At 47.8% G+C, this 27,401-nt stretch overlaps 2 protein-coding genes across 6 annotated transcripts in view; both read right to left on the bottom strand.

Moving 5' to 3' along the window:
• The window catches only part of FLVCR2 (FLVCR choline and putative heme transporter 2), a 37,780-nt gene extending 27,986 nt beyond the window's left edge, over nucleotides 1–9,794 (bottom strand). For 2 of the 5 annotated variants that reach the window (XM_031048786.2, XM_031048788.2), the window contains exon 1: nucleotides 9,180–9,793. In XM_031048786.2, the coding sequence (XP_030904646.1) occupies nucleotides 9,180–9,689 (510 nt within the window). In that variant the 5' untranslated portion in view covers nucleotides 9,690–9,793. Of the gene's footprint in view, nucleotides 1–9,179 lie in introns of all 5 variants that reach the window. The other 3 variants (XM_031048790.2, XM_031048789.2, XM_031048787.2) reach the window with 3 other exon arrangements.
• Nucleotides 9,795–20,453: 10,659 nt separating this feature from the next.
• On the bottom strand, nucleotides 20,454–25,841 carry BATF (basic leucine zipper ATF-like transcription factor). The gene is made up of 3 exons (XM_005148892.3): nucleotides 25,576–25,841; nucleotides 23,633–23,737; nucleotides 20,454–21,002 (listed from the first exon to the last, which is right to left on the bottom strand). The coding sequence occupies exons 1-3, from the start codon at nucleotides 25,639–25,641 to the stop codon at nucleotides 20,796–20,798; spliced, it is 378 nt and encodes a 125-aa protein (XP_005148949.1). The 5' UTR covers nucleotides 25,642–25,841; the 3' UTR covers nucleotides 20,454–20,795.
• Between the last annotated feature and the right edge of the window lie 1,560 nt (nucleotides 25,842–27,401).

Consider the following 27,401-nt stretch of genomic DNA (forward strand, 5'->3'; position numbering starts at 1 on the left):
ATCTCAATCCGTGGGGGCTACATTCTTTGGATTCTCCTTCCTAACTCTCCAGTAGTTGGGGGAGCAAGGGGGGGAGTGAGTAACGAGCTGTATGGACTTGGTTTTAAACCACGATAGTATATTAAGAGTCTGCTGAAGGAAGATAATCAGTGCAGTATCAGCATAAAAACTGTAAATGCATGATCAACAGAGGAGTGGGTCTTTACCTTAAAGAAAACTAAGAGTCAGCAACAAGAATACAAAGGCCCTGTAAAATTCCATAAGTAAGCACAAATATTGACAGAGAAGGCCACCAAACCCAGAAGATCAATTAAAGTGTTAAGAAATAGCAAGAGAGAGATGCTGCAAGGGCAGAAAAAATACAACAGTGAGAAATTCTGACAATGCCCTTGCAGGCTAAATAAGCATCACGACAAGGATGATGCAGAGACTGCAGTTTTGGATTCCATAAATACTCTTTTCTGATGAGAACCTTTAAGAGGCAGCACAACTTGTGATTTAGACCCAAAGCAGCACAGTGTGACCATGCTCAATATTACAGAATGGTTCTGCATGGAACTCACATTCAGCTTCCTTGCAGCAGCAGCAAAGAAAACCCCCAGTCTCCAGAGAACTATGGCAATATTCAACTCAAGAGGGAGCTGCCTAAAAGGAAATAAGCTTTGTTAAAAGGAAATTAAAAAGAAAAAAAAAGTAAAATTAAATGCTTGCAAGTGGCATTACGACTGTGTAAAGACACTACATCGGAGGTGCAGTGTAAGCCTACAGAATATAGCAAAAGATCTTAGAACACCTTTACAAACTAAGTCAAACCTCTTCAAACAGCAAAAGCAGGAAGCCTGTCAGGAAGGCTGTAGGGCCAAAAGATGATCACTATGAGAAGTTTCCACATAAACAGAACCTCTTCACATTGTGAAAATCTGAAGCACTGTAAGTGGAAGATCTTCATTTATCTCAACTAATTTCTTCTATGAGGCATCAAGTCAACAGAAACCCCCCACTACTTGCACACAAACACAACAAACTGCTATCTCCACTGATACCAAATATTCAAATCAGGAATGGAGGAAGAGTAAAGAGATCTGAATTTTTAAGAGGCCAAGCACCGCAGGCATCCCAGGAAACCCTCAGGGCCAGAAGGCCTGGGGTTGGCCAAATGGGCAGAAACAGTAGAAATCAAAAAACTGACATTTACACGTTGTTACCAATACAAAAGGCTTTTCAGACACTGTGATTTCAACTATCTCAGCAAGTTCCCAAACCAAGACTCTGGAGAGTTAAGAGGACACACACTTTTTTTAGTGTTCTTCCCTTAACAGTTATCACTGATTGGCATGGAGCTGCTGGACAAATTTGGCCTGACCTAAGCCAGATGCTTCTCTGGTGTGATGCACTTGGGCAGGCTTCTGGGGGAAAACAAAAAATAAAATTAAATTCAATAAAACCAAGGGCTTCACCTGCTCTCAGCAAAGGGAGCTCATTGCAGTTGTCAGCACAGCACTGGAGCTACTCTACTTTTCCACTCCCATAAAACAACCTTTAACAGGGCCCACACTCCTGAACTGGGTATTGATTAAACAGACATCACTCACACTGCCACCCCAGACCAGCCTGGAGAACAGAAATAGGAGAATCTAGCTACCCACTGCAGACCTCTCTTTGAGGGACATTTGTGCAACTCTAAATCCATGTTTTAAAGCCCAAATAAAACCAATACTTGACCCGTGCCAAAGACTTCCCCCCTGGCAGCCTACACTGAGCCACCCACACAGGGCCACTGCCAGAAGCCTTCTGAAGGTCACATTGACACAACCCCTTCATTTCTAGTGGAGCCTCTCCTCCACTGTCTTCAAAAGCAGGGGAGGGGGAAGACTCGTGTAGCTGCTGGGGAGATGCAGTACCAGTCCTGAACCATTTACTTACAATGCACAGCACTAATCCTCAACATTCACATCAACTGAGGAGGTGAGGAACCCTTTAGAAAACCAGAGGGACTATCATGCTCTGGAAGAAAATGACTGATATTTTAATTGTTTTAACAAGTCAGTCCTGCTGTACACACTGATTTACTGGTTTTCTGACAGACATGTTTAGGCCTGTAGGGCTTTACACTTTCCAAGATGTTCTTCTCCAGACAAAATAGCAGAAATGGTTTTGGGGTTTTGTTTTAGGTCTGTTTGAGTTTTGTTTTGTTTTGTTTTTTAATTACACTTGATTTTAATACAAATGGCTTTAGATAACAAGAACTTAAAAACAAATCCTATGAGATTCCCCAAATGAATGATGAGAACTGGCCGACAATGTTATCATCAGAGAAGCCTAAGTTCTCAGTGAAAAGTCAACAAAGCCAGCCTGCACACTGCAACTGCTTTTCTTCTAGAAACCTCTATCTCAGATAGCAACCACAACAATATATTGTCTCTCCAAAAATCTTATAGACAAAACACAGACACCAAGTACAGCAACATCCATGCTGTTCAGTAACAGATCAGGATGTCATGTAGCCCACACTAGCTACCAGTGCAGAGATGTAGAACATAACTGGCAGTGGCAAAAGGACACATCTGGCAGATGGGAAGAGGGTGAAGTTGCACCGTTTGCTGGATCTGAACAACACTCCTCTTGTTGCAGTAGGAAAGCTCTTATGAAGGGCAACAGAAGGCCTCTCTTCACTACGTTGCTTTTACATGTATGGGGGGGGGGAACTTTTAACCAAGCTCAGTACATTCAGAACCCATGCCAGATGCCTCTCCAACAGTTCTGCCAACATAATTAAATGCATCAGACCTGGATCTCCATTCACCCAGGGAACCCCTCTGAGGACGGACCTATTGCAAAGCCCTGGGCTACACAGCCTTTTCCTCTACTCTTGTCTGTGTGTCAAAGCTCTGCCCTGGAGTGCTCCCTCCTCTTCTAACCACAGGTTCCTCCCACACTAACCATGACATTTCATAGGACCTAAAGTTTCTGACCCTACAATGCATGTGTTGCAATCTGCAGAGAGCAGACAGCCACCCCTTTCTCACACCCTATGACTCCTACTGCATATCAGCTTCCCAATCCTCTGCTATCAGCATGGGTCTCAGCTGCCTTTCTCTACAGAAGGCTACAGTGGAATTGAAAATACCCAACCAAAGAGCTGTGTAAAGCAGAAACTGCCAGTTACTATGGATTGCTGTTCAGAATATTATATAATCATAGATGGTTTGGCCTGGAAGGGACCTTAAAGATCATCTACTTCCAACCACCCTGCCACAGGCAGGGACACCTTCCACTAGATCAGGGTTCTCAAAGCCCTGTCCAACCTGCCCTTGAATACAGCCAGGGCTGGGGCAGCCACAACTTCTCTGGGCAACCTCTGCCATGGTCACTGGCAGCAAAACTGAAAAAGAGCCTGTTGAAATCCAGATAGTCAAGAAGTTAACATACGTAAATGTTTGCAAACCACAGCTTAGACACCTTTCTTGCAATGTTTTAAAAAGCAGAAAGGACACAAGTTGTGAGAGGAAACATTAAAATCCAGGCCTTGTGGCAAGATAAGACAGAGCTATGGCTCTTTTTTCTCTCCTGCTAATGTGGGAGATAACGTATTTTTTCAAACTGCACTTGCACAACCAAAACTTTTCTGGAAGCAAAGCAAACTCCCTTCCTCATCACATTTCTGCTTCTGTGGCACCACCTCATGCTGCTTAATATGATGCAATTCTGTCTGATGAAGACTACTTCTCTATGCAAGTCATTCAGGGCCTCTCAGCCTTGAATGCACCTTCCCCCAGTTTACTGGGAAAGAAATGAAACACAGCAAACAACAGCATTAGATAAGCATGAGTAAAGCAGAAGAGAGGTTTCAGCTCTGACAGCTACCTCAGCTGTTATAATGCTTTGGACCTACCACAGTCACTTAACATAGCCAGCTCCAGGGGATACTGCAGGGAAAGTGCTAAAAGTGCCATAGGACAGCCCTCCCAGCAAAAACACTGCAGTTGTTCATTTAACTCCCATACAAATTCCACAGAACACAACCTGAAAGCCAACAGCTTCTATGAGGGAGAAAGGAGAGCTGCCTTTAGTCTATGGCTAGACCAGATGAAATTGGCAGGAAAAAGTTCATTTCAGGCTCCAGTGTCCATTTACAGAAACTTAGACATTCCTGAGAAAGCCACCTCGCTATTTGCTCAGCACACCCTCCCACATTGAGCCACATCCATGATCTTGGAGACATAGCCACAGAGAACTCCTTGTGATTCAAGCACTCTGATCCACCCTGCCCTTCTTTACACAGAGGCAGAAAGATGCAAGAGGTAGAAAGTGTCACTATCTCTTGTTTCCCTGCTAAATTTTCTCTATTCTAATAGCTAAAACCAGGGCCAAGCTACAGAGGATATGAGGCAGATGGCCACTTGCCCCTGTTTCTAACAGGGATCAAATCTCATTTGAAGAGTTGGGGAGCCCCCAGCAGGGATGGAAAGGTCAAAGAGATCTAGAAATCCACTTGAAGACAGAAATTCCACAGGACATGCTCCATCTCCACAACACTTTTTAGACCTTCCTGAAGGGTGAAAGGTACAGAACACAGTCTGTAGTGAGGCATCAAACAGCAGCAGCACATGCTCAGCACAAAACAGGACTGCAGGCTCATCAGCACAAAAACAGCAGCCATTCAGAGTATTTGGCAAAACCCTCCTTACCCACTACCCAAGCAGATTCTTTCCCCCAGTTGAGAACAAGAGAAAAGGACCCACCAGGATTCTTTTGAATTTTATTTATTCCTTTTGCTAGATTTATTCACAGCTTATCAACCAGTTCCTCCACTTCAAAATGCCATCACCTCATCACTGCTAGACTGGCACTCCCAGCAATCTCCAGATAGTACCTCTAAGCCTTGCCTAAGGCTGTTTCTGTTATGGAAGCCTTAAACCTTTAAAGACACATGCCAGTTGCATCAGAAGGACAGACCTCCCCCTGAATATCAGTAAGGTGCAGCATCAATTTTCCCCAGAGGCAAAGACTAATATGGAGCTGAGTTTTCTTTCCTCCCAAACCACATCAACACCTTTTACCAACTCCTGCTAAAAAAAAAGGAGGCAAAATTACAGTAGAAAGATCATTTAAAACACCTGCATCTTCTCTCCCAATACCATCAGCTGTATGCTTCTCTTTGTCAGAATGGCAAGAGCCAGGAATAAGGTCTCTTTCAACCAAAAAAAGTAACAGTCAGTCTCACTTCTGTGCCCGGCAAAATCTTGGAGCAAATTCTCCTGGAAGGCATGCTAAGGCACATGAAAAACAACAAGGTGCTTGGTGACAGCCAGCATGGCTTCACTAAGGGGAAATCCTGCCTGACCAATTTGGTGGCCTTCTGTGATGGCGCTATGGAACTGATGGACAGGGGTGGAGCAGTTGATGTCATCTACCTGGACTTGTGCAAAGCATTCAACACTGTCCCACATGACATCCTTGTCTCTCAATTGGAGAGACATCAATTTGATAGGTGGACCACTCGGTGGATAAAGAACTGGCTGGATGGCTGCATGCAAAGAGTTACGGTCAATGGTTCAATGTCCGGCTGGAGACCGGTAATGAGTGGTGTCCTTCGGGGATCAGTATTGGGACTGGTCTTGGTCAACATCTTTGTCAGTGACATGGACAGTGGGACTGAGTGTGCCCTCAGCAAGTCTGCTGATGACACCAAGCTGTGTGGTTCGGTTGATAGGCTGGAGGGAAGGAATGCCATCCAGAGGGACCTTGACATGCTTGTGAGGTGGGCTGATGCCAACCTCATGAAGTTTAACCATGACAAGTGCAAGGTCCTACAGCTGGATTGGAGAAATTGCAGGCACAGCTACAGGTTGAGCAGAGAAGAGGTTCAGAGCAGCCCTGCAGAGAAGGACTTGGGGGTGTTGGTCAATGAGAAAATGCACATGAGCCGGCTTCAGTGTGCACTTGCAGCCCAGAAAGCCAACCGTATCCTGGGCTGCATCAAAAGGAGCGTGACCAGCAGGTCAAAGGAGGTGATCCTGCCCCTCTACTCTGCTCTCGTGAGACCTCACTTGGAGTATTGTGTGCAGTTCTGGTGTTCTCAACATAAAAAGGACATGGAACTGTTGGAACAAGTCCAGAGGAGGGCCACGAGGATGATCAGGGGACTGGAGCACCTCCTGTATGAAGACAGGCTGAGAAAGTTGGGGCTGTTCAGCCTGGAGAAGAGAAGGCTGCATGGAGATCTCATAACAGCCTTCCAGTATCTGAAGGGGGACTATAGGGATGCTGGTGAGGACTCTTCTTTAGGGACTGTAGTGACAGGCCAAGGGGTAATGGGTTAAAATTTAAACAGGGGAAGTTTAGACTAAATATAAGGAAGAAGTTCTTTACTGTAAGGGTGGTGAGGCACTGGAATGGGTTGCCCAGGGAGGCTGTGAATGCTCCATCCATGGCAGTGTTCAAGGCCAGGCTGGATGAAATCTTGCATGGCATGCTTTAGTGTGAGGTGTCTCTGCCCATGGCAGGTGGGTTGGAACTAGATGATCTTAAGGTCCTTTCCAACCCTAACTATTTTATGATTCTAACACTATTGGTATCAAAGCAACACAAAGTCACAAACACACACAAATGTTCCTTCACTGACCCTGAGCAAGTTATACACTTCTCTGCATGTTGCTCATGTCCCATTCCCATCAAGTGACAACAGGGAGATACAGCAGTAAGAAAGGCCTAAAACCAATCTGCCTGAAGAAGTGTGGCCCAGGATGAGAATCCAATACTCTATTATGGTTTCTTTAGGGTTTTTTATAAGATATTTAATATCCAGCCTGACTGCTTCAATGATTTACTGTTCAGGGCTAACTTTCAACCTGAAGGTTACCATCACTCAGCAAGTAGCACTAGTGTCTTGAGCAGACACCACCCCAGCAGAGCCTAGATGAACCAGCAGGCAGGACTCTCCTCAGGGCAGCACTGCCTAGCTGAGAGGACAGGAGAAGGCAGGCGGGTATCAAACAAAAGAACAGTGAGAATGCCCCACTCCGTGCAGCTGGTTGCAGTTCTTGATGGAGCAAAACATCAGTGCTTGGCATTCAATAAAGGTAATCATGATAACTCATGACAGAGTTTTCTGCCTTGAGGAGATCAAACTGAGTGATGTGGCAAGGAAAGAAAGACCATACAGTTTTAGAGGAATGAGAACAGGGAATAATTTGCCATACTGCCATACTGCAATTACAAACCCACTGTATTATAACCTTTGCTAACACTCCCTAAAAGACGATCTTTAACTGCAGATTCAGGAAGAAAGAATGCCTCTATTTCTTCCCCCTGCCCAACAGCACCAGTAAACAAAATAGTGACTTTTCATTCACTCTGATTATAGGCCTCAAGACCATCGACTAAAGGAATTAATAGGTTCTTCCTATGAAGTACGCCCTGCCTTTGCTCATTGACATTTCTGACTTCTTTGATGCTCTAAAAGGAAAGCCTGGGCTTACAAAGTAAAGACTACGTACTGAACTGAGGTCTCATTGACATGTCAGTTCAACCCCCAGAACAGTGTTCAGCACCAAAAGTGCATCAGAAATTTGCTTTTCATAACTGTTATACTAACCCACTCCTTTTAGGACAATGGGGATACCACACAGGCATAGAGCACCGGCTGAAAGCCTCATTGTTTGGATTTCTTATGCACACTGTTGAGTAACTCCACCTGAATAATTAAAAAACAGTCTGACCACAAAATGCTCAGTTACTTATTTACTCCTAAATCAGCAGAGTGCTCAGGCCAAGTTAAATGCCTTCCACTCTAAAGATTCATTTAAAACACATAAAAACCAGCCCACTAGCCTGGCTGATAAGAGCAAAGAGGAAAGCTTAGATTCAGTCAGAGAAAGATAAGTACGTTTTTCCAAAAGACATAAACAAGAGACTCCTTAAATTCCCACCAGTGTTCCAAAAACTTCAGTTCCTCAAATACCCATTTCTGAGCATCCACCTCTTTTTTGCCTCAGCAGTATCTAAACATAGAAACCCAGGAATGTGGAGACAGGAGACCTTAAACCCACTGCACACAAAGTTGTCTGTGAGGAAGAACCTGTATTGGAAAATACCTGAATTGCAAAACATTCACATTTGAATAGCAGCCATTCACAGGCTGAATAGAAGATGGTCCAGGGTGGTGCAAGCCATGTGTAGGTGAACACATTATGTGCCAACGCAAGGGGCACAGGTCCAGCCTAGCAGCTAATGCCAGGTTCTGCTTCCCTCTTCTCCATGTCAGCATTGCACAGCCAGACTCACTTCACTGATGCCATATTGCATTAGTATTGGTCTGTCTGCTTCATTCAGCAGGGATGAGTGGGTGTTCCAGTGCAAGGGTCAAGAAGCTATCTCCCCAGTCCTTTCAAAGCTGTAGAAAGTTGTATCTCCTGAGTGCTAGCTAGCTATAAGAGGAGACACCACAGCTTGAGCAAGCGTGGATCACTGGCCTTCCTCAGTCACCTTGGTACAACAGTGCTCACGGAGCTTACCTCGCCCTAGCCTGATGAAAGGTTTTGTTTATTTGCAAAGCAACTGCTTGTGAAAGCCTTGTACCTACTTTTAAGGGGTAGGAAAGTCCTAAAGTCCTTTTCCTCCAGGGGTCAGTGTCAAGTACTCCTTTCAAGTAGACCGCTAATCTTCTTAGTCTCATTTAGTTGTTAGCAGGAGGAGGACATTGCAGCCTCAAGTCCCGATGCAACTGCAAATCTGAGGTTTGCAGGACACTCTGCCTAAAGTGCGTTTCTCAGTACTGTGCATTCACGTCCAGCCCACCCAAAGGTCCAACTGAATTGTACCCCTGAACTAGAGATTCACAGGCATGGGAGTAGGAGGGCAATGGAAAAGACCCTGAGCTCAAACACCTCTCAAAGCCATAATCATACACAGTTCCCATGCTGACCCCAATTTTTGTAGATGTAGGTAACAACCTCCCATGTAGATCTGCCACCACCATCAGCCCAAAGCCTAAGCCCACAGCTGCATGCTTCCACGTACCAGTTGCATTTCCCAGAGGGAATTTCATGCCTCTTGTCACTACTGCTGCACTCCAGGCCCTACACATCTCTTCCTCCTCCTTGGTTCACCCCTTTAGCACCCCAATCTCTGGCCAAGCAGATAACAGCCCATGCCTGTGCCGGCCAGCCACCCATTACCTGGTTGCCAAAGACAGCGATGGAGCAGGCAGTGGAGACCTCGCGGGAGCCAAACCAGACGGCGGCGATGCGCGAGGGCATGCCCAAGATGAAGACCTGGGACAGGGAGCAGATGACCTGCCCCAGGATGGTGATGGGGAAGAGGTGCGGCTTCAGGCTGCCCAGCTTCACCCAGGCACCCAGGGCATTGAGGGCCGAGCCTGCCAGGGCGATGAGGCGCAGGCCCCTCTTGTCCAGCAGCCAGGCGACAGGGAAGAGCAGGGGAATGTAGGTGAGCATGTAGCTCATGGACAGCCAGTCGATGGCGAAGGCACTCACTCCATAGAAGCGTGCAAAGATGTTGTTGATGCTGCCGTACTGGATCCACTGGAAAGCGTTGCACAGGGAGTAGCTGCTGAACAGCAGCAACACGACCCAGCGACGCCGGGACAGCCTCACCGCGGGGGTGGCAGCAGCGGCCGGCTCCCCCGCCGCCAGCACCGACGCCCCAGCAAGCTCCCGCTTCACCATGCCGGTAGCACAGGCAGCCCGCCTGGCTCGGTTCTGTTCGACTCAGCCCGGCTCGGCTCCGCTCTCCTCCGGCACCCACCTGGCCGGGAAGCCCCGCCCGGCCGCCCCGCCGGGCTCACTGGCTGCCGCGCCGCGGGGCGGTACCACCGGCACGGCCCGGCCCGGCCCGGCCCCTGCCCGCCCTGCCGCGCCGCCTGCCTGCCCGACGGGGCACGGCCGCGCCGCTGTCGCTGTGCAGCGGTAGCTCAGGCGCGGGCCCAGCGGAGGGGCCGCAACCCGTCCCCGCGGCCGCCAGCACCCAGACGCTAAAGAAGAGGCGCCGGCGTAAGAACGGCCCCGTGCAGGAGGGACTTCGGGGTGTGAACTTTGGGTGATGAACAGGCCGTGGACTGACCCGGAACAGTGTCGGGGGGAGGCTCGTGTCCATGTGGGCAGCGCCTGACCCAGCCAGAGATGCCAGTATGGGCGCCTGTACGATGCCGGTTTCATTTGGGTTGGCTTCCAATGGGTTTTTTTCATGAGATGGCACACTATGAAGTGGAAACATCCAGTGAAGTTAAAATTAAAACACCTCAGTGGGACTGAAGCACAAGAGTCGAAAGTGATGTTTGTTTTCCTCCTCCTGGGAAACCTGCAGTTAATGAGTCAGTTCTTGTTTTCCCATAACTTCAGCAACACACAAGTCTGACAGGTATCTGCCTGGGGATCACTTATGATCTACAGCTCATTTAATTAGCAATCTGTTATCTGAACTGTACAAACATTACTCAGCGTGGGCTTAAAATGTGGACTTGGTTGCATGCTGGTGGTGTTCAGCTCTCTTCCAGCATTAAACACAGCTCAAAGTTCACTTGGAAAAATGGCAGCGATGAGCTGTCTTTAGGATGTTGCATTCCTGAAACAAAGACGCTTGGATCAGGAAATGAAAAAGTGAAGTTTCTCTGGCTTGTATTTACTTTGTGGAATGCTGTCAGAGGTTACTGATGCTGATGCTCGTCTCAGTTATTCACCTAACTACTGCCAGGAGCAAAGGCAGACAATCAGCTTTGGTGCCTTTATGTTCTTATTTCCTATGCAAGGAGAAAAAAAATGCTTTGGACAAATTATTCCAAGGAGACCAAATGTCACCTTAAGTGCTTCTTGCTGTGTATCCTCAAACAGCTCACTGCATGTCACTCACTTGGGTGTCCTACTCCCAACAGAATGGCCAAGGAGCACAGCTGGAGACAAGGAAAGCCATCACAGCCTTCCCTATGCGCTCTGCTGAAAGCATCACAGGGCAGAGCTGCAAACCTTCCTGCTCTACCCCTCGGCAGCCCACAGCTTTGTCAGTCAAAATCCAACCTCACTGGAACGCTGGTTAGGATGGTACAATGTAACCATAGTGTAGTAATGTAACCATAGTGTAGTCCTTTTATATAATGAACAAGAAAGGCAAATTTAGAAGCAAAAGCCAGAGAAGAGGTTTTCAGGCCCATTTATTATTAGCTTAGGCACCCAAAGTCACTCTGAGCACTGTACTGAGACAATAGAAAGAACAGAATAATCTGTTCTAATGCATTTGTAATTTTAATGTGTCAGAAATGCAATAAGTTATAGCAGTGCAGAAAGTGCAGGGGTGAAATGGAGCAGGACAAGGACTGTCATGGTCCAACAGTTGCACAGTCAGAGAACTTTGAGGATATCATAGTAAAATGGTTCAGATAATTAACTTTTAGTTTCATCAGGTTTGAAAAGGTCTTTATAAATTCTCCACAAGATTATGAGGAAATCAAAGTTAGCCAGAGATAAAAATCACTATAATTGATTAAAGAGCATGTGAAAAGCAAGGATCAAGAAAAGAAATAAACAGGCAATTTTTAGCATGGCAAAGTGGGCCTGCTCAGTGTACCATCAGCCATTCATAATCGCAAAAGCAGAACAAGGAGCAAAATCTGCAGATGGTAAGACATTATTTAGGTTACTCAAGACTAACTATGTCACCTACATGTTATATTTAGGTCTGTATGACTTTAGCCAGAGTTCTCATGCCAAATAAAATGCTTTACACTCTGAAGATTCATTTACAGACTTTAGGACTGTATCTTCAGCTATCTGTAACTGAAAGTGCTGCCACAGTCCATGGCACCTTTAATTTGTAAACTTGGATGAATGCAGGATAATGAAGTTAGTTACTGTATGGCAGTCTGCTGTAGTCAAAGGTCTCTGGGCAGCAGAGAGGAAGATACCAGTGTCTAACAGGGACTGACTGTGGTTTTCAGGCTTAATTTACAGAAAAGGAAAGGTGGAAAGAGTATAAATAATAAGGATTTGTGGAGACACTGTCATACATTAAGAAAACACTGAGAACGGATAAATTTCTTTACATGTGACTAAACAAAGAGCACACACCTAGAAAAATCTTTTGATATATAGGGGAGAATAAGAAACACAAGTTGGGTTCTTGGCCTCCTGCCAGCCCTGCTCCAAACTGGAGTCAGAAACAGTCTGTCACCCTGAGTTTTGTTTCAGTTCCATCTTCAGCTCCTAAATTTCTCTCAAAAATCCTCAGTTTTAGCCATTATCAACAAAAGATCCATAGCAAGCCAGAGCCTGCCAAGCAAGGAGCTGTTTGCTCACACTAAACCAGTGTCTTAGTCAAATCAGAAAAGCCAAACGGTAAATCAAGAATGACTAAAACACAGACCCTGCTGAAAAGGACAGCTAAAAGCAGACAGATGAAAGCAGTGCCCAGCCTCTGATGGCTGCAGCCAGAACATGAATCAGGCAGAGAAGCAACTTTGACTCCCCCAAAGCTGATTTAGTCAAGTACTTTTCATACCTACAGGCCCACACTTCCCAGAATTCTTGTCCTCAGATCTCAGGGCTGTTTTGGTTTGTTTCTGCCTCTGTGAAGTGTTCGATCACCCCTTTATATCATTTGCCAATTTCTGGACCAAAATAAAACCCCTGTGCTCTGCATTTCTTCCTCTCTCCATTGCTGCATCTGTTTCTACTCAGATGAACGTTTTCCCTCTTGAAGCAACACAGCAGCTGCTTTTGGATTTCCCTCATCAGAGAATCTTTTTATAAAAAATTCTTAGGCATGAAAAATTATTTATATTTCAGGACAACCCCTTGAAGTGAATTTAAAAGCTAGAGGGAAACCTCTTTTACATGGAGATTGACACAAGTGCTAAGGTTATAGGATCCTGTGGCCAAAAGTATCTGGGAAGGCTGGAAGGCAAACTAGAGTCCAAATTAAAGGTAATGGTACAGGCCATCAGATAGAGAGCAACATCTCTGGTTTCCCTACTGATCTCAAGAAATACAACTTCTGAATATACTCTGCCTTTACAACAGATTCCCTTATGTTCTGTAAGGACTGAAGAACATGCCTTGGAACAAGTTTGCTTTTCTCAAAGCCCACCCAGTAAATATAAATGCTGTCAATGATAATTCACCTTTCTGATTTCTAGTGGATGGCAACAGGCCTCGATGACAAGGAAGGCAGTAATGAACGGGTGGTGAAAATCAGCTTGGAAGGTGTACAGAAGGCATATTAGAAAATTTTAGTGAAAAGAATAATTCCTTGATGCATTTTTCGTCCCACACTGGATTGGAGGTTCAAGGAGTAGGTGGACACAAAGTGAAGGTTGCCAGGGGGAAGTATTCAAGGATCTACTGGATCTTCCAATGATGCAGTTCCTTGAAGAGACTTCAGAGCGTGCTTAGGCTCCCTTTAAATGGGAAATATTTAAGCTCAAAAGATCAATCACAGGATGTCCCTTGCTCTCAAACTTACATCATTGTGCCTTTATATCTCATCATTTCACTCAGAAGACCTAGCAAGTGCAGTTCTTAGGTGGCTCTAGCACATTTTAACGGATAGGATTAAGGTCTAGGAGAGATGTCAGAAGATCTCCCAGTCTATCCCACACAGCCTTTCACAACAGACGTTGCAGGGAAGATTACAAGATCTTTGTTGGTGGAGGGAGAATGTTTTATAATCGCTTCAACACACAAACTGCTTTAGGGGAGGATTTCAGAAGTCACGTAGTTTTATCATTAGACTCGAATAGCTGGCAGAACTGTTCACACCTGGATGCAATACACACCTGAGGACACGGCGCTGAGCGGCTGGCAAGGGGTGCCCCTTTGGACAAAGGCAGAGTTGCTACCCTACGGAGCAGGAAGGCTGCGAGCCCTCTGCTGGCACCTATAGCTGTCTACATCCCAGGAGCCACCAGAAAGTAAGATCCAGCGTACAGCTTGTTTGCGCAGTGGATTAGGTTATGACAGTAGGTTAGATACACAATGGATATCCTAAACCCTTATGAATATTTCCTGTTACGTTTCCTGTGTAAAAATTCCTACAGTGATGGACAACTACCTTTATAACAGCCTCTGCAGTATTCCAAATCTTGCAAAATTTACCTTCCAATCCAGAAAACATGATGGCTTAGTTTCACAATCTAAAATCCCATCTAAAGAAGCCTGCAGACGTCCAAACTACCAAAACTGTGCAGGGAATAACTTTGAGCACCAAACCTATCATCTTCAACATGTAAGGCCTTTTTTCAAAAGCATAAATCAAATTTTGCTCCCCTTCAGCACATCTCATATGTAGCTCTCGGAGAACTTCACTGGAGATGCATCACCTACATCTATTTTATCGGGGAAACAAGGGCTCAAAGAGTTAAGGAGGTCTGCCTGTGCCCCTGCCAGGGGCAGAACTGTTTCTCCTGACTGTGAACCCTGGCTGCCAATAGCATCTTACCACCTCTTTACAGATCTAATCTTCCTGTTCAAAGTCTGGCTTTAACACAACAGTGACTTTAATTTAACCCTGTCCAGTTCAGTTGCAATATTTATATGGATGAATTATATAGGTCTGAACTGCAAAGAGTACATGGGAGGGCATAGCTGAAATGTTAATATTCGCAGCTGCTTTCTTCCAGCAACGAAAGGATGTAAAAAGGAGTGTGTAGCATGGAAGATCACTTGCACCCATCCTACTTCAGATATGCTGGTTTTTGGTTAGAGGTACAGGATGGTTACACAACCTCTGCATTGTCTTCTGCAAACAGATGTCAACTTGCTCTGTCCTATGCTCTGATCTGGCCGGATGAGAATCAGCTTTAATCCAAAAGCTGTGTAAAACTGTGGTTAGTCTGCTGCGCTGCTCAACCATCTAAGCCTGGCTCTCAATCTTTGCTTGTGAAAACCTGTGAAGTTACATACTTGTAAGGAGAGCCATGCTTAGGCTCTGTTTGCTCTGTCATTGGAGCAAACCCATCTCACTCTTCGGCCTTGCACATGCATGTACTTGGGACATTAATACCTCTTCACTCAGCTCAGAATAAAAGAAGTGAAAAAAGAGCCAGCTAGACTCAAAACTCAGCCACAGTCTAGATTTACATCCCCAGTCCAGATCAGGGTCACAGATTAACCCCAAATACCAAAAGCTCCAAGTATATAAACCTTTCTTACTCAGCATCCTCCAGCCTCCATCTCAGTGAGTCATATCAGTTCATGCTAATGACACAAAAATGGTTTTCATCTGCTACTGCTTGCAGCCGGCATTAATAATTAAAGAACACTGGATATGTGCATGGCTCACTGCTGAACTCAGGCACATTCCTCTTCTGCCTCCCACTTGCACTGCAGCAAAAAAAGACAAACCTGGGACAAGTCCTGGGGACCGGGGCACCGTACCATTGCTGCCACAAGGGGAGAAAAGTTCTCTCAGGAAAGAGAACAGAATTGGTGCAGGAGGTGGGATGAACACACACTCACTCTGATGGATGTCTTTGAAGCAGTAGGGCTCTCAGCAGTTGGCGTCTGCAACTTCAGTAGCAAGAAAAAATATAGTCTTACGTAGTAAACTTAATGCACTGGCAAGAAATGAATATGCATTTCCTACTTTTAGTTGGGTAGATTTCTGATTAACCTAGAAAACTTCATGTATACACACATTGCTGTGTCACTGCTCAAATCCTCACCAGATCACCCATCAATAAGGTGATGGCAGAGCAAGAACCCAGAAAAAAAATGAGCACAGTTCTGATGCTAGGAAAATCTCACCATTTCATGCCACGCTTTGATTTTTCTCACCAGCATTTGATCATAAAAATACTTTGTCTCTTAGCAGTGATTTCTGATCTTCTTTGATCTTTGTGCTGAAATACTAGCATCCAGACAGCATTCTTGTATGACAAGCATTGCTTTAGACACTGTGATCATTGTAAGAGGCAGAAAGAAGGTCTCTTTTATGAGCTGCTGCTTTGGTTCAGTATGTAGGAGATTATCCTCTTGCTGATGCAGGCTGGCAGCACTAACAGAAGTGACTTCTGATGGGATTTGTGAAGCAACTGCATAAATACTTTGGAGCCACAACAAAGTGGGCAACAGAGCTGCTTATTCTGACCTTTCCCAGACTGAAGACATACCTCTAATTCAGCTCTGACTCCATGCATACTGTGCTTGGGTATTACCTCTTCTTCTGTCCCTCAAGGGAGAAAAATCACATGTGAATCAATTTATGGGGATTGTATCATAGTGATGACAGCTGGGATCATAACAGACTCATACAGCAGGACAAATGTGCCTTCCCCTGGACTGGCTGGCTCTGTCTCTCTCCACGTTGGCATCTGGCACACTGGGAGATTGCAGCTGAGCTGAGGAAGATGAAGCAGGAAGGGAATACCAGGCATAAAATATTACCCTGGGCTTCCCATCTGGGGAGATATGTCAAGCTTAAGTCAGCACCGAATCTTGTATCTTTATTTATCTTACTATTGAAGCAATTCTGAAATGCTGATACTGAGTGCTTGTAAAGTGCTGAGCCTGTGCTTTTACATGGATGGAAAGGGAGAAAATTACTGCACCTGCCACACTGTGTAACTTGCTCTGCTTCTACATAGAGTTGTCAGGATGCCTCGTGAGACCAAACCGTTGTAGCTGAAATAACTTTACTTTTTATCATGAGTACGACTTAGCACTTAAACGTGAATGCTTGCCCAACAGGGAGCCCCTCTGAGGGTGGGAACCTGCCCTTCTGGTGAGGCATGACAAGCAATGCCCTAGAATTTGGACCTGTAGATAGCTTGTGTCTGCTTCTGTAAACTGTTTCGAAGCAAGGTCATCCCTGATGGTAAACTATGATAACAATTTGAACAAAGAACTAAGCATGTAGCTCCAGGTATTAGCAGTTGAAAGCTAAAACGTAACCAATAGACTGTCATTGTAGCCCTAACCCAGGTGTGCAGCAGGACTACAGTTAGGTAACTTACCGAATCCTATCTGTGGACACTTCCGATAAAATTGTATCAAGGTGAGAATGTAAAGTATAAAAAACCCTGAAATTTACTGTGCTTCGGAGATGTGCATGGGGGGGTTTGAACCCCCACGTGCCCCAGAGCCAATAAAGGTCTGTGCTTTACTTTGCAGTGCATACTGTGATTTCTTTGAATCATTTGGCCTGTAGGAGGTGTTGAGATTCAGCAAAAGTCATAAAGGAAAATGTAATTCTCATGACCCCTGCTTCCCATCTCCACCCTCAGATTGTATCAACAGATGTTTGCCAGCCACCTCTGTTCTGTCTGCAGGGGAGATACTAGCCAGCAAGTAATGTGGAGGCAGTGGTCACAAAGCCTTGAAAATCACCTGCAGCAGCTGCCTCCCAGTGCCACATTCCACCTGCTTTCACTGCTGTCCCAGCCCCAAACCACTGGGGTTTTGGATGGCTTTGTATAGATCCACAGCAGAGTCCCTGACAAGGCTGCTGGGCAGAAATCCAGCCCCAGTGCTTCTACAAAAGCTTTCCTGGGTATCAAAACACTGAAATCCACAGCTCTCATCTCAGGTGTCTGTGAGGATGATTATAGCTCATCAGGGCTGCAGCCAGACTTATGTTTAAGCTAGTAGCTGTTACCCCTCCACTGTGATGCTTCCCAGTGCTCAGTTCCCACTTCCGGCCCAGCACTGGCTGCACACAGCTTTGCAAAGCCCCACACGAGCTGGCAATGGAGAAGTGTGACTGCAGCCTGGGAGAGCTCAGCCTGTGCCCAGCAGAGGCCAGCACAAACACACGGTAGGCTGTGCTGGCAGGGAAGGGTTGTCCATGTCTGGACTTCCTCTGCTCGAAAAAGTCTGTCAGCCTCCTGTAAGCCCTAATCTGTTTTCTACTTTAAAAGAGCTTTTCAGTGTGGGTCAGTAAGGCACTGACATCCTGCTTGGGTAGGGACAAGCTGCCACAGGCCCAGCCATCACCCAGTTTCTCCACTTGTGTGCCCATAAGCATCCCTTGGAGCAGCAAGCAGCACGGTGCTCCTGGAAGCTGGGCATGGCCAGATAATACTTACACAACACTTTAGAAATGCCACATACCATGGAAATTAAGTTCGGAAGAAATTGCATTGCAGGTAGGAGCAGACTATCGAAACCGCCCTGCCCTTTGCTCCTCTTTTGAGCTCATGAACAGCTCATTTGCTCACAACAGCAAGGGCCACACCAGAGGACAGGCACTTGGCTACTTAAAAATAAAATAGGAGGAGAAGGCTTGAGTAGAGGCTAGGAGCCTGGGAAAGAGAAGCAAGAGACAGCACTGGTACAGAGGTGAAGCAATCTCCTCACACAGCCTGATCAGGCTGCTTGTGCAGCTCTGCAAATAGCCTCAGGAAAAGATCTTTCTTTCTGGTCAAAATGGCTGATGGCTCTGAAAGCACATGTTGTCCCTCGTTGCTCAGGTGATAAGCACAGTCTTCCAGGGGAACCATTCTTCATAACGAAGAGAAACTATATTGAGACATGCAACGAGCACCACGCAGATCATCTTCTGTTACCAGGGTTTTGAGGGCAAGACTGGAGCAAAGACAAGTTAGATTGGAACATGAATCCTTTAGCACCAACACGCACTCAGTGCTTGGCCAAAACGGAGGAGCACAGTGTTGCTTGGAGGCCTTCCAGCACACCGCCAGCCATGCAGAGGAAGGGCACCTCAACTGATCATGCCAAGAATGCTGTTTAGGTTCTGGAGAGGATGTTGTTGCAAACCCATCTCCCAGTCTCACCGCTTACCACTTAATTTCGTTCTGAGTTGCAGTAATAAGTCTGAGATGTTACCAGTGAGTAGTCTAGCAATTCTGTGGGCATCCCACAGAACCCCACCCAGCCTGCAGGATCGCGGATTTCAGCAACTCTGCAAAAAAATACTGGTTTTGAGGCTCTATGGGCATAAGTGATACACATACATCAGCGTATGACCTTCTCAATCTGTGGCTAAAACCAAGCTTCACATTTTATAGCCATGGGGATGGAGGTTTCTCATTACTGTAGGCAATACTATGCTTTAAGGCAATGCAAGCTTTACTGGAGCTCTGCTGCATCTACCAGTGAGGAGCATGAGCCTGCAGTGTCCTGCACAGCAGATCCCAAGAGGGATAGCAGTAGCTTTCTTCTCTGATTCTATGTAACCCAGGAAGAATGGGAGCATCAGTCCCATAAGGAACAGCAAGTGAAAAATCTGGGAGCAAACCTAGAAGAAACTGAAGGAGCAGAAGCAGAACCTGTAAAAGCAAACTAGAGCTAGAGCCAATTGTGTCTCCCAGGCTTAAAGGGCCAAATCCCAAAGAAAAGCAGTTTGGAAAGGGCCTTTGTAGCCTAGGTGGCTCAAACCATCACAGGTACAGGGAATCAGCAGCTCTGGTTCTTATACTAATAGTTTGGTTATCATCTCCCTAGTGTAAACCAGATGGAGAAAATGGGCACAGCCCAGCACATGACAGACTTTTCCTGACCACCCTTGGGGGCTATGACAATGGAATGGGCCAAAATCCATCTGGAGGTACACTGTTGTTCTGTGCATGAAAGAAGAGCATCTACAAATTGAGTCAATTAAAAGCCTATGTCAGCAGCACTGCTTGTGGTACCCTGTGATGAAAAAATTTCAGCTGATGCCTTGGAGATGGCAGCAGTCCTAGGCCAGCATTAGCAACAAGACCTACACTGGCAGGTGGGCTTCAGCCCTGTGTTTAGAGTAGGACTGATAGGCAGATTGCTGGTTGGTGGAGTGTTAGGTACAGAGACTCCCACCATATGGACCAGCTTGTGTTTCTAGTAGGTGAGACGCAGCGGAACTAATGTACTGTTCACTGACCTTTCAGCTTTCATCTGCTTCAATGCATGAGATAACACAGCAGTCTTTGGTGGAGCTGTGACTGGTGGGGAAGGGAAAACAGTGTAGGCTGCAGCTACATGCCTTATAGCAGGGTGCCTTGGAGCAAGGGTCCTGCTTCCCCTGTGTGCTGCAGCACAGCACCCTCTTCCAGACTGCAGTGCTCTTTCCCAGCTGTGCTGATCCACCAGCACACCAAAACCCACATGTGGGGTAACACAAAATGGCAGCACACCTCCACCATGCAAGGGAGCATACAGAGGTGTAGCCATTGACAGCAGAGAGTCGAGGGGAGCAGCAGGGAAGAGACCTGTGATGCTATGTGGCACACCAGACCCATTAACCAGGTCCAGCCCTGAAGCAAGGAGGGAAGTATCCCCCCGCCCTGGAACTACATCCCTCCGCAAACCATTGCTGCTAGCTCTACCCTCGTGCTGCCTGCATCGTTCCTCTGTCATGCTCGGCCTTAGGAGTGGCTCAGATCCTATTTTGCAAACAAAGAGTTAAGCATTTTCAATCTTTATTTTACAAAAATAAACCAGTTTTGCCCTGGAACTCTGTGGCCCCCAACTTTCCCCTCTGCCCCCACTCCAGCTCCTCTCCCTGGAGCTCCAGACGTTGCATGCCGCAGCCAGGCACTTGCATGGAGGCTGCCAGTGCCACATGATCCTTCGAGCATCCCCAGGCAAGCACCAGGGAAAGGGGTTGCTGCCCTTTTGTGAATGCCTCCTCCTCCCAGGATCCAAGCTGGAAAATGCCTGAAGATGCCTCTTGGTGGCTCTGCCGTTTCTGCACAGGGAGAAGATCTTAGGCAAGTCACTCAGAGTACACACTTTAGGAAGGGATGTCTGTCCGTCCGTCTGTCCCTCTCCCTTGGATGGAAAAGTGAGCCCCATGAAGTTGCTTCTTGCAGTCGGTGGAGCTGGCAGGTTGTCATCTCACTGGCTGACTCAGTGCTGGAAGCGTGGGGAGCTGATGTGGGGTTGGTGGAAGGAGTGTGTGGCGTAAAGCACTTCTGGAGGCGGCGGCGGGCACGTCAGGATGGAGCAGAGCGGTTCGTGGGAGCTCAGCATCGAGGTAAAGTGCTTCATCTCCTCCGTCAGCTGCTTGATCTCCCGGCGCAGCGCAGCGTTCTGCCTCTCCAAGTCTTCGCTCTCCTGCAAGGACAGAACCACAGAGGCTTCCTCATCACGGGAGCTGCAGGGATGAGCTGGGGGCAGGGGGTGCAGCCCCGCAGGGTTTCCGGTAAACCCCGCTCGGAGCCGCGCCTGGGCAAACCCCCCTCCCCCGAGCAGCCGGGGCGGGCGGGATGCTGGCGGCCCAGCCGCGCTCCCCGGGCCCGGCTTACGAGAAGTGCTTGCGGCCTTGCTCCCGCCCAGGCTTTCTCGCTCCTCTCACGCACCGGCCGCTTCCCGGGGCGCCCGGCCGGGGGCAGGGCGCAATGAATAACCGCCGTCTTTAACCAGAAAACCACCTGCCACAGGAAACCTGTCATTGCCCTGGAAAGAAAAGACTCACTGCTTCCTGCCAGCAGCCGGGGAAACCGGCGGCACGGTGGGGAGGAGGGGTGCTTGAGTCAGAAGAAAAGAGAAACTGAGGCCTCAGAAGAACTGAATTAATACTGTTGTTCATGAGAATAACAACAAAGGGGTTAATAGTGATGCTCAGCCTTGTCCCAGTGATTCCAAGAGTACGAAGCTTTTGCTGCCGCTACTGCTGCCAAAGTGCAGTCAGCTCCATCCGGCCTGGAGCATCCCCGGCAGCAACCGACCATGGAGCCAGCAGCCTGAGCAGGACCAGAGGAGGGAGAGAGGACACGGCAGCAGGCTCTGCAAATTCAGCCAAGACAGCTAAAGCGGGACCCAGCACCCCGAGACCCTGGAAGGCTGCACCATCACCTCAGCAAAGCAAACCTGCCGCCCCTGTGCTGCCACACTGACTTGTGACGGTGCCCGTGCTCTGCGCACAGGTCGAATGAAACACTCGGCAGTTACAGCGGCTGTCACAAGAGGAGCTCACACAGCAAAGGAGCATCTCTGATGTGGCTAGATGCTTTGGAAATCATGACTGACGTTGAGCTCGGGAGTTGATGGGAATCACTCAGGGGCTGTGAGCTCCGGCATCCCATGACTCATTCCCCTCAAAATACAAGCTACAAATCCCTGGGGGCAGACACAGCTGCTGGCCTCTTTCATCCCACTAGAGCTCAAGTTGAGCCATGCTCTTGTGGGCAGAACCACATCAGAGAGGTGAAGTCCCTCATGCAGAGCTGACCAAAGGGAAAGAGCACTTAGGGAATAAACTCAGGAACAGCAGGGGGTCACTGTCCACCAGGGACTAGAACAACATTAGCAAAAATTCAATCCATTCTCTACTCGCCTCCCTGCATTTTTCTATCTGCCTGCCAGGATCCTATCTGAAACAAACTGAGCTTAGCCCCTCGGCTGCCATCCGCAATGCACGGCAAGGACTGTGTGCTATCAATGCTAGCTGAGCAGTAGTAACCTTGTAAGCCAGTGGTTTGTCATCTGTTCTAAGAGCAGAGCAATTTTTCTTGATGCACAGTTAGGCATGATTTTCCTGGGGGAGGATCAGAGTCCATATCCACTTGTAGGATTACCTTGGAGAGACTACTGGCTCCCAGGAAGGGGTGTCTCTACAACCCTCTCAGGCACAGTCACCCAGACTATCATTGTTGACAGATGTAATACAGACCAGAGCCATCTCAGCTCCAGGAGGATCATCAGCTACTGAGAAAAGAGTGAAGTTTCTATCTTAAACCCAGCTCCAACTATGGACTGTGGGTGCTAAATAAGGAGGAAGGTTCAGGACCACCTTCTCATGAATTCTTCCCCAAAATGGAGATATGGGGGAATATGAAGACCACTAACTCAAAGGATGTTTTTTGAAACATGAGGTCAACTACTGCACTTTTCAAAGGGCAGCTGAACCCAGTGCAGGGATAAAGATGGCCCCTACCCGCTGCAGGTTGTGTGTTCTGCATCCTGCCTACCAATGGCCCAAAACACATGGCACTGCACTTGCCAACATGCAAAATACAAAGGAGCTCAGCCTATGTGTTCCAACAGTAACCACATACTCCTGCCCAAACACAGCCAGAAGTGACCATCCCTCCTGAAAAGCAGATGTCTAATACTTCATACTAGGAAGAGGCAAAGGAGTGCCCATGGCACCACAGGAGGAGAGCAGGGCAGCAAGGCAAAACCAGACAAGAAATCCACACTAAACAACAAGAAAAGCCTTCAGGAATGCTACCATGGAGAAATATAAAAATGCTGGAAGATTATTAGTATTTAGGCTGCAGAGCCTGTCAGGGAACAGACCAGGGGACATGTCCCATTCAGCTCCACATTGCAGCATCATCCATACTAATGAATACAAATCTCTGAGAAGCATCCTTGTACACTGCTGCACCGCTGCCTAAGTGATGGCATGCACAAACCTGGGGAGAAGCAGGCTGGGTGAGCCTGTGTTTTCAAAGAGCTTCTGAGTGAGTCAGAAGAGGCTAGGAAAGGAAATCAGTCATCCCAGACCGAGAGATAAAGGTGGACTTGAAGTAGCTCTAGCTGCAAAACTAAATGCTTTAGTGGCAGTTGTCCTGGGCTGTGTGCTCTTGCTGTGAGCGCCAACTCCTACATCCTGCCCTGGCTTCACTTTTCCTGTCCCAGCCCAGCTGAGCATCCCTGCTCCAGTTGCCCATGGGAAATATATGTTGTCCCCATGTGAGCTCTCAGCACTGGGGACAGAGAAGGGTGGAAGTGCTCACCAAGTGCAGTGTGTCTGCTTTCTGGGTCTGCCTCAGGCGGCTCTTCTGGGCAGCAATGCGATTCTTCTCCCTCCTTTGGACTTTCCTCATGTCATCAGAAGAGTCCTAGGGAAACAAGGCATAGAAATGTCTGGGCATCCCCTCCCTTGCCATGCTCCTGCAGGGAAGTAGGTGGGAAGGAGGCACAGCGGATAACATAATTGAAGCACAGGATATGGGATACACACCCTTAGCACCAGGATAAAGCCATATCCCAGGGATGCGTGAAGCTTTTGGCATCCCCATTGCCAGGAGGGGCAAGTCTGATACCTTTGGGCATCCTAGTAAGCTGGGAAATGACCACTCTTTACCAAGACTCAGAATTTGTGATATGCCTTGAAGGACAAGAGCAGGAACCTCTTCCCAGAATAATTTGAATTCCTTGTACAGAAAACCTTTCCCTTTCCTGTCTCTCTGTGGGGATGTGGCACTGCAGATATTCCAGCTCCTTCACTAAGCCGTCTTTACAGAGATTAACCCTGTGTTTTCCTCCTTTAATCCCATTAGGTCCCTCCTCCTCTCCATCACTTTCCTCCTTCAAGCTCTATTTGTTGTAGACCCTTACAGTGCAATGTGGCCTCTGCTTTGTTTAACTAGACAGACTCAGAGCTTTTGGTTTTCCCCAGATCTCATTTGCACCAGCTCTTTGATCTCTGTGCTTGCTCTTTTCTGGAGTCCCTCGGTACACTGACTGCAACACTGACTGCAACACTGACTGCAACACTGACTGCAACATTCCCAAGACCCTTGGGCAGGGGAGAGCACAGGTCTCCAGGCCCCAGATCATGAGCTTCATGCAGTAGCTGCTCTCTGCTGATATCTGGTCCTGCTGCTGCCTTCTGACAGTTGAAACTGTCACACAGACTCTTTCATCTTCTATTTTCATATTGCACTGCCTCTTTTGTGGACTCTTTAACATTCACACCACCACTTCTCCACAGGACTACAAGACTCAGCCACAAGAGTTATCTACCCAGCCCATCAGTCTGTCCACATCCTCTCCCCCCTTCACCCCGCCCAGGATCTTTTATTTTCTTTGAACTTAACCGTTTTATCCTTGCCTACAATACCCTACAAATGCCTCAGATACAGCAGCTCCCACATCCTGCACCAAGTTCAGTCCCTATCCTTTGGCAACCCCTGTGCTTTATCCCCTTCTCTAGCAGGATGCCTTCCCATCCCTGATTGCAAGCCCAAAATCATCTGCCCTGATCATCCTCAAGATTTCTGAGCAAAGTCTCAGGTACTTGCCTGTTGGTAGCCCTAGAGAAATGAGAGATGACAGATATAATAAAGTTTAGACAGAAAAGGCAGTGCAAATACCTCAGGCTTGTGTCGGTATCTGCCAGCAGACAACCTACCATTAAGATACTTGCTGCAACAAACCAAAATCCCTCTGTCAAGCATTAGCGGGATGGAAAATCTCTGAGGCTGAACAGAAAAGAGAGCAGACCCAAAGTGGCAAGCCTTTTCTGGCTCCCAAGTGCTATCCACAGCAGCAGGAAGCCAGCAGGCTTCTCCTGAGCCATCCTATCCATGGTGTGGAGGTGCACGCTCAGGGTCCTCACCAAAGCACTGACTCTCACAGATGCTTCATGCCTGCTGCCTCCCCAGCATGTACCACAGAGCCCACCATGCCCCAGGGGTCCAGGCCCCACAGTTGGCCCCGCATAGCACCAGGTAACCAGGCCTCCTCTCTCTACCCATACCCAGCTCCATGGCTGAGACTCCTGCCAGGACTCTTGGCTCAGCCTGCATCCCTCTCACCACAGCTCTTCCTAGAAAGCCCCACCATAGTGTGCTCTGAAAATGCTAGTGGGGGGTGCCACCCTGCCTCCTGCCCACCTGTGGCCCACTTGGAAAGACTCCATCCAGGGAATGCTGGGGAAGGGTTCCCACTTTACCTGCTTGCTGGGAGGGGGAGACTGGCTGAAGCTGCTGGAGTCACTGCTGTCGGAGCTGTGGGGCATGATTCCCGTCTCTGGTTCCCAGGGCCTCTTCAGCTTCCGTTGTACCCTTGGGATGCCTGCCTTTTGTTTTGTTACCCTTCTCTTTCCCCTGCCCAAGATGGCCCTTGGTTTCCCAGCTCTTGCCCGTCCCGGAGGCACACTGTCCTCCTGGCCCGTGCTCTGCCACTTTCTCTGCTCTCCTTTCCGAGCCTCTGCACCTTCCCTTTAGGTCTCAGCCTCCTGTGGTTTCTCAGAACCTCAGGGATGTAAGCTGAAAGTCACGTGGCCGGAAACTTTAAGGCGAAGAAGAAAAGTTACAGAAGAAAAAAAGAAAGAAAAAAAAAAAGCACATCTGGGAAAAATGAACTTCAAAATAGCCTGAAAAACCCCCAAAAAACACCCTCGGGCAGTTGAAAAACAGCGAGATGGGTTTTCTCCGAGATAAACAGCAGAGATGGAAAGGAAGAAAAGCCCCAGCTCTGGCTGTGAAACCTGGACCTTCAAAGGAGGGCAGTGCGGAGGAGGTGTTGCCGGGAGCCCCAGAAATTCCAGGGGCACCATGCACTGTGCCAGCCCTGTGCGGGCAGGAAGCCATTCCAGCCCCGGGCAGCCTCCACATCCCAGCTCAGGGGGAAAACTCCCGGGTAACCTCCCACCTCCCCAGTACCACTGACACAGGTGTCAGGGAGGGCTGGGAGCCCTCGGCAGGTGCCATGCCAATACTGGCTGTGCCGGTGGCTCGTGTGTGTACGATGGAGCACTTCGTACTTCCAGTCCCACTAAGAAGAAAGGCTCAGGACTGTAGAACGTTTGGACTGGTTTCAGTAGGACTGTTTTTTCCTGTGAGGCAAAGCTTTTTAGTGCTTTAAAACATTCATTAGTACCTCACCACTGCCCTTGAAGGGGAGTATCAACCATGAAGTACTGTAAACATAATGGCCTATGGACCCAGAAGCTAAACCTGAGACCTAATTCTCACTCCACATCATGGTATGAGCTTAAATACACCCCAGGGGATGCAAGACTGTCATGCTCACCTCTATTCCCCTCTTACCACACCTGTCAATATACAACACAGGGTAGAACTACTGGGAGACAGGAGCATTATAGCATGTTGGAGGTAATTGTCTTGCTATTCTGCTGGCACCCAGCTTGGGTATGGCCCATGAAGAAGGCAGCAAAAAGAAGCTGCTTTGCAATGCTTTGTTTCTCCCCTGGTCTATGCTATGTGAGACTACATCCATCCCAAGTAGGAGCCTCAGTAGTGTGAAGATGTGTGAGCAGTCCCTGAGACAGCAGTGCTTCAGGAGGTCCCTCAGGGTATGCCATGCTAGTAGCTCTGGATGTGACAGTGCAGGAGCAGGGAGTGTCAAAGGAGCCATTTCCAGTCTATCTGCTCATGGCACCACAGCCAATGGGATGAACCAGGGCTACAAGACAACAGGCTCTCCACCCACAGACAGGAGCATATGCCTTTAGAGCCACTAAGTTCTTGCATGCACTGTGATGAGAACACGCAGAAACAGACATGAACCCATCCACAGTAACCCACTTCTGTGGAAAGCAGCTATTCCAAATTCCCACCTGCATATCGATGTTCTGGTTGAGTTTCTTCTGCCTCAAGGAGGAGCAGCAGCAGGGCATCAGCACTTGAGATGCAGTTGTCACCAGGGCAAAAGTACGAGTAGCTTTCAGTTTGCATCCTTATTGCAGCACAGAAAGCGCACGCTCAAGGCACAGTGCGGACTTGCATGAGCATTGCTGGCATTTCTTCCCAACTC

Source organism: Melopsittacus undulatus, chromosome 4 (assembly GCF_012275295.1).
Source record: "Melopsittacus undulatus isolate bMelUnd1 chromosome 4, bMelUnd1.mat.Z, whole genome shotgun sequence".
Lineage (NCBI taxonomy): Eukaryota > Metazoa > Chordata > Aves > Psittaciformes > Psittaculidae > Melopsittacus > Melopsittacus undulatus.

Excerpts from the sequence above, each read along its gene's own strand:
- BATF (XM_005148892.3), bottom strand. The coding sequence starts at position 25,641 with ATGCCCCACAGCTCCGACAGCAGTGACTCCAGCAGCTTCAGCCAGTCT. Across the intron at positions 23,738-25,575 it reads CTCCCCCTCCCAGCAAGCAG|GACTCTTCTGATGACATGAG; the intron begins GTAAAGTGGGAA and ends TTGTTTCCCTAG. Across the intron at positions 21,003-23,632 it reads AAGCAGACACACTGCACTTG|GAGAGCGAAGACTTGGAGAG; the intron begins GTGAGCACTTCC and ends CTGTCCTTGCAG.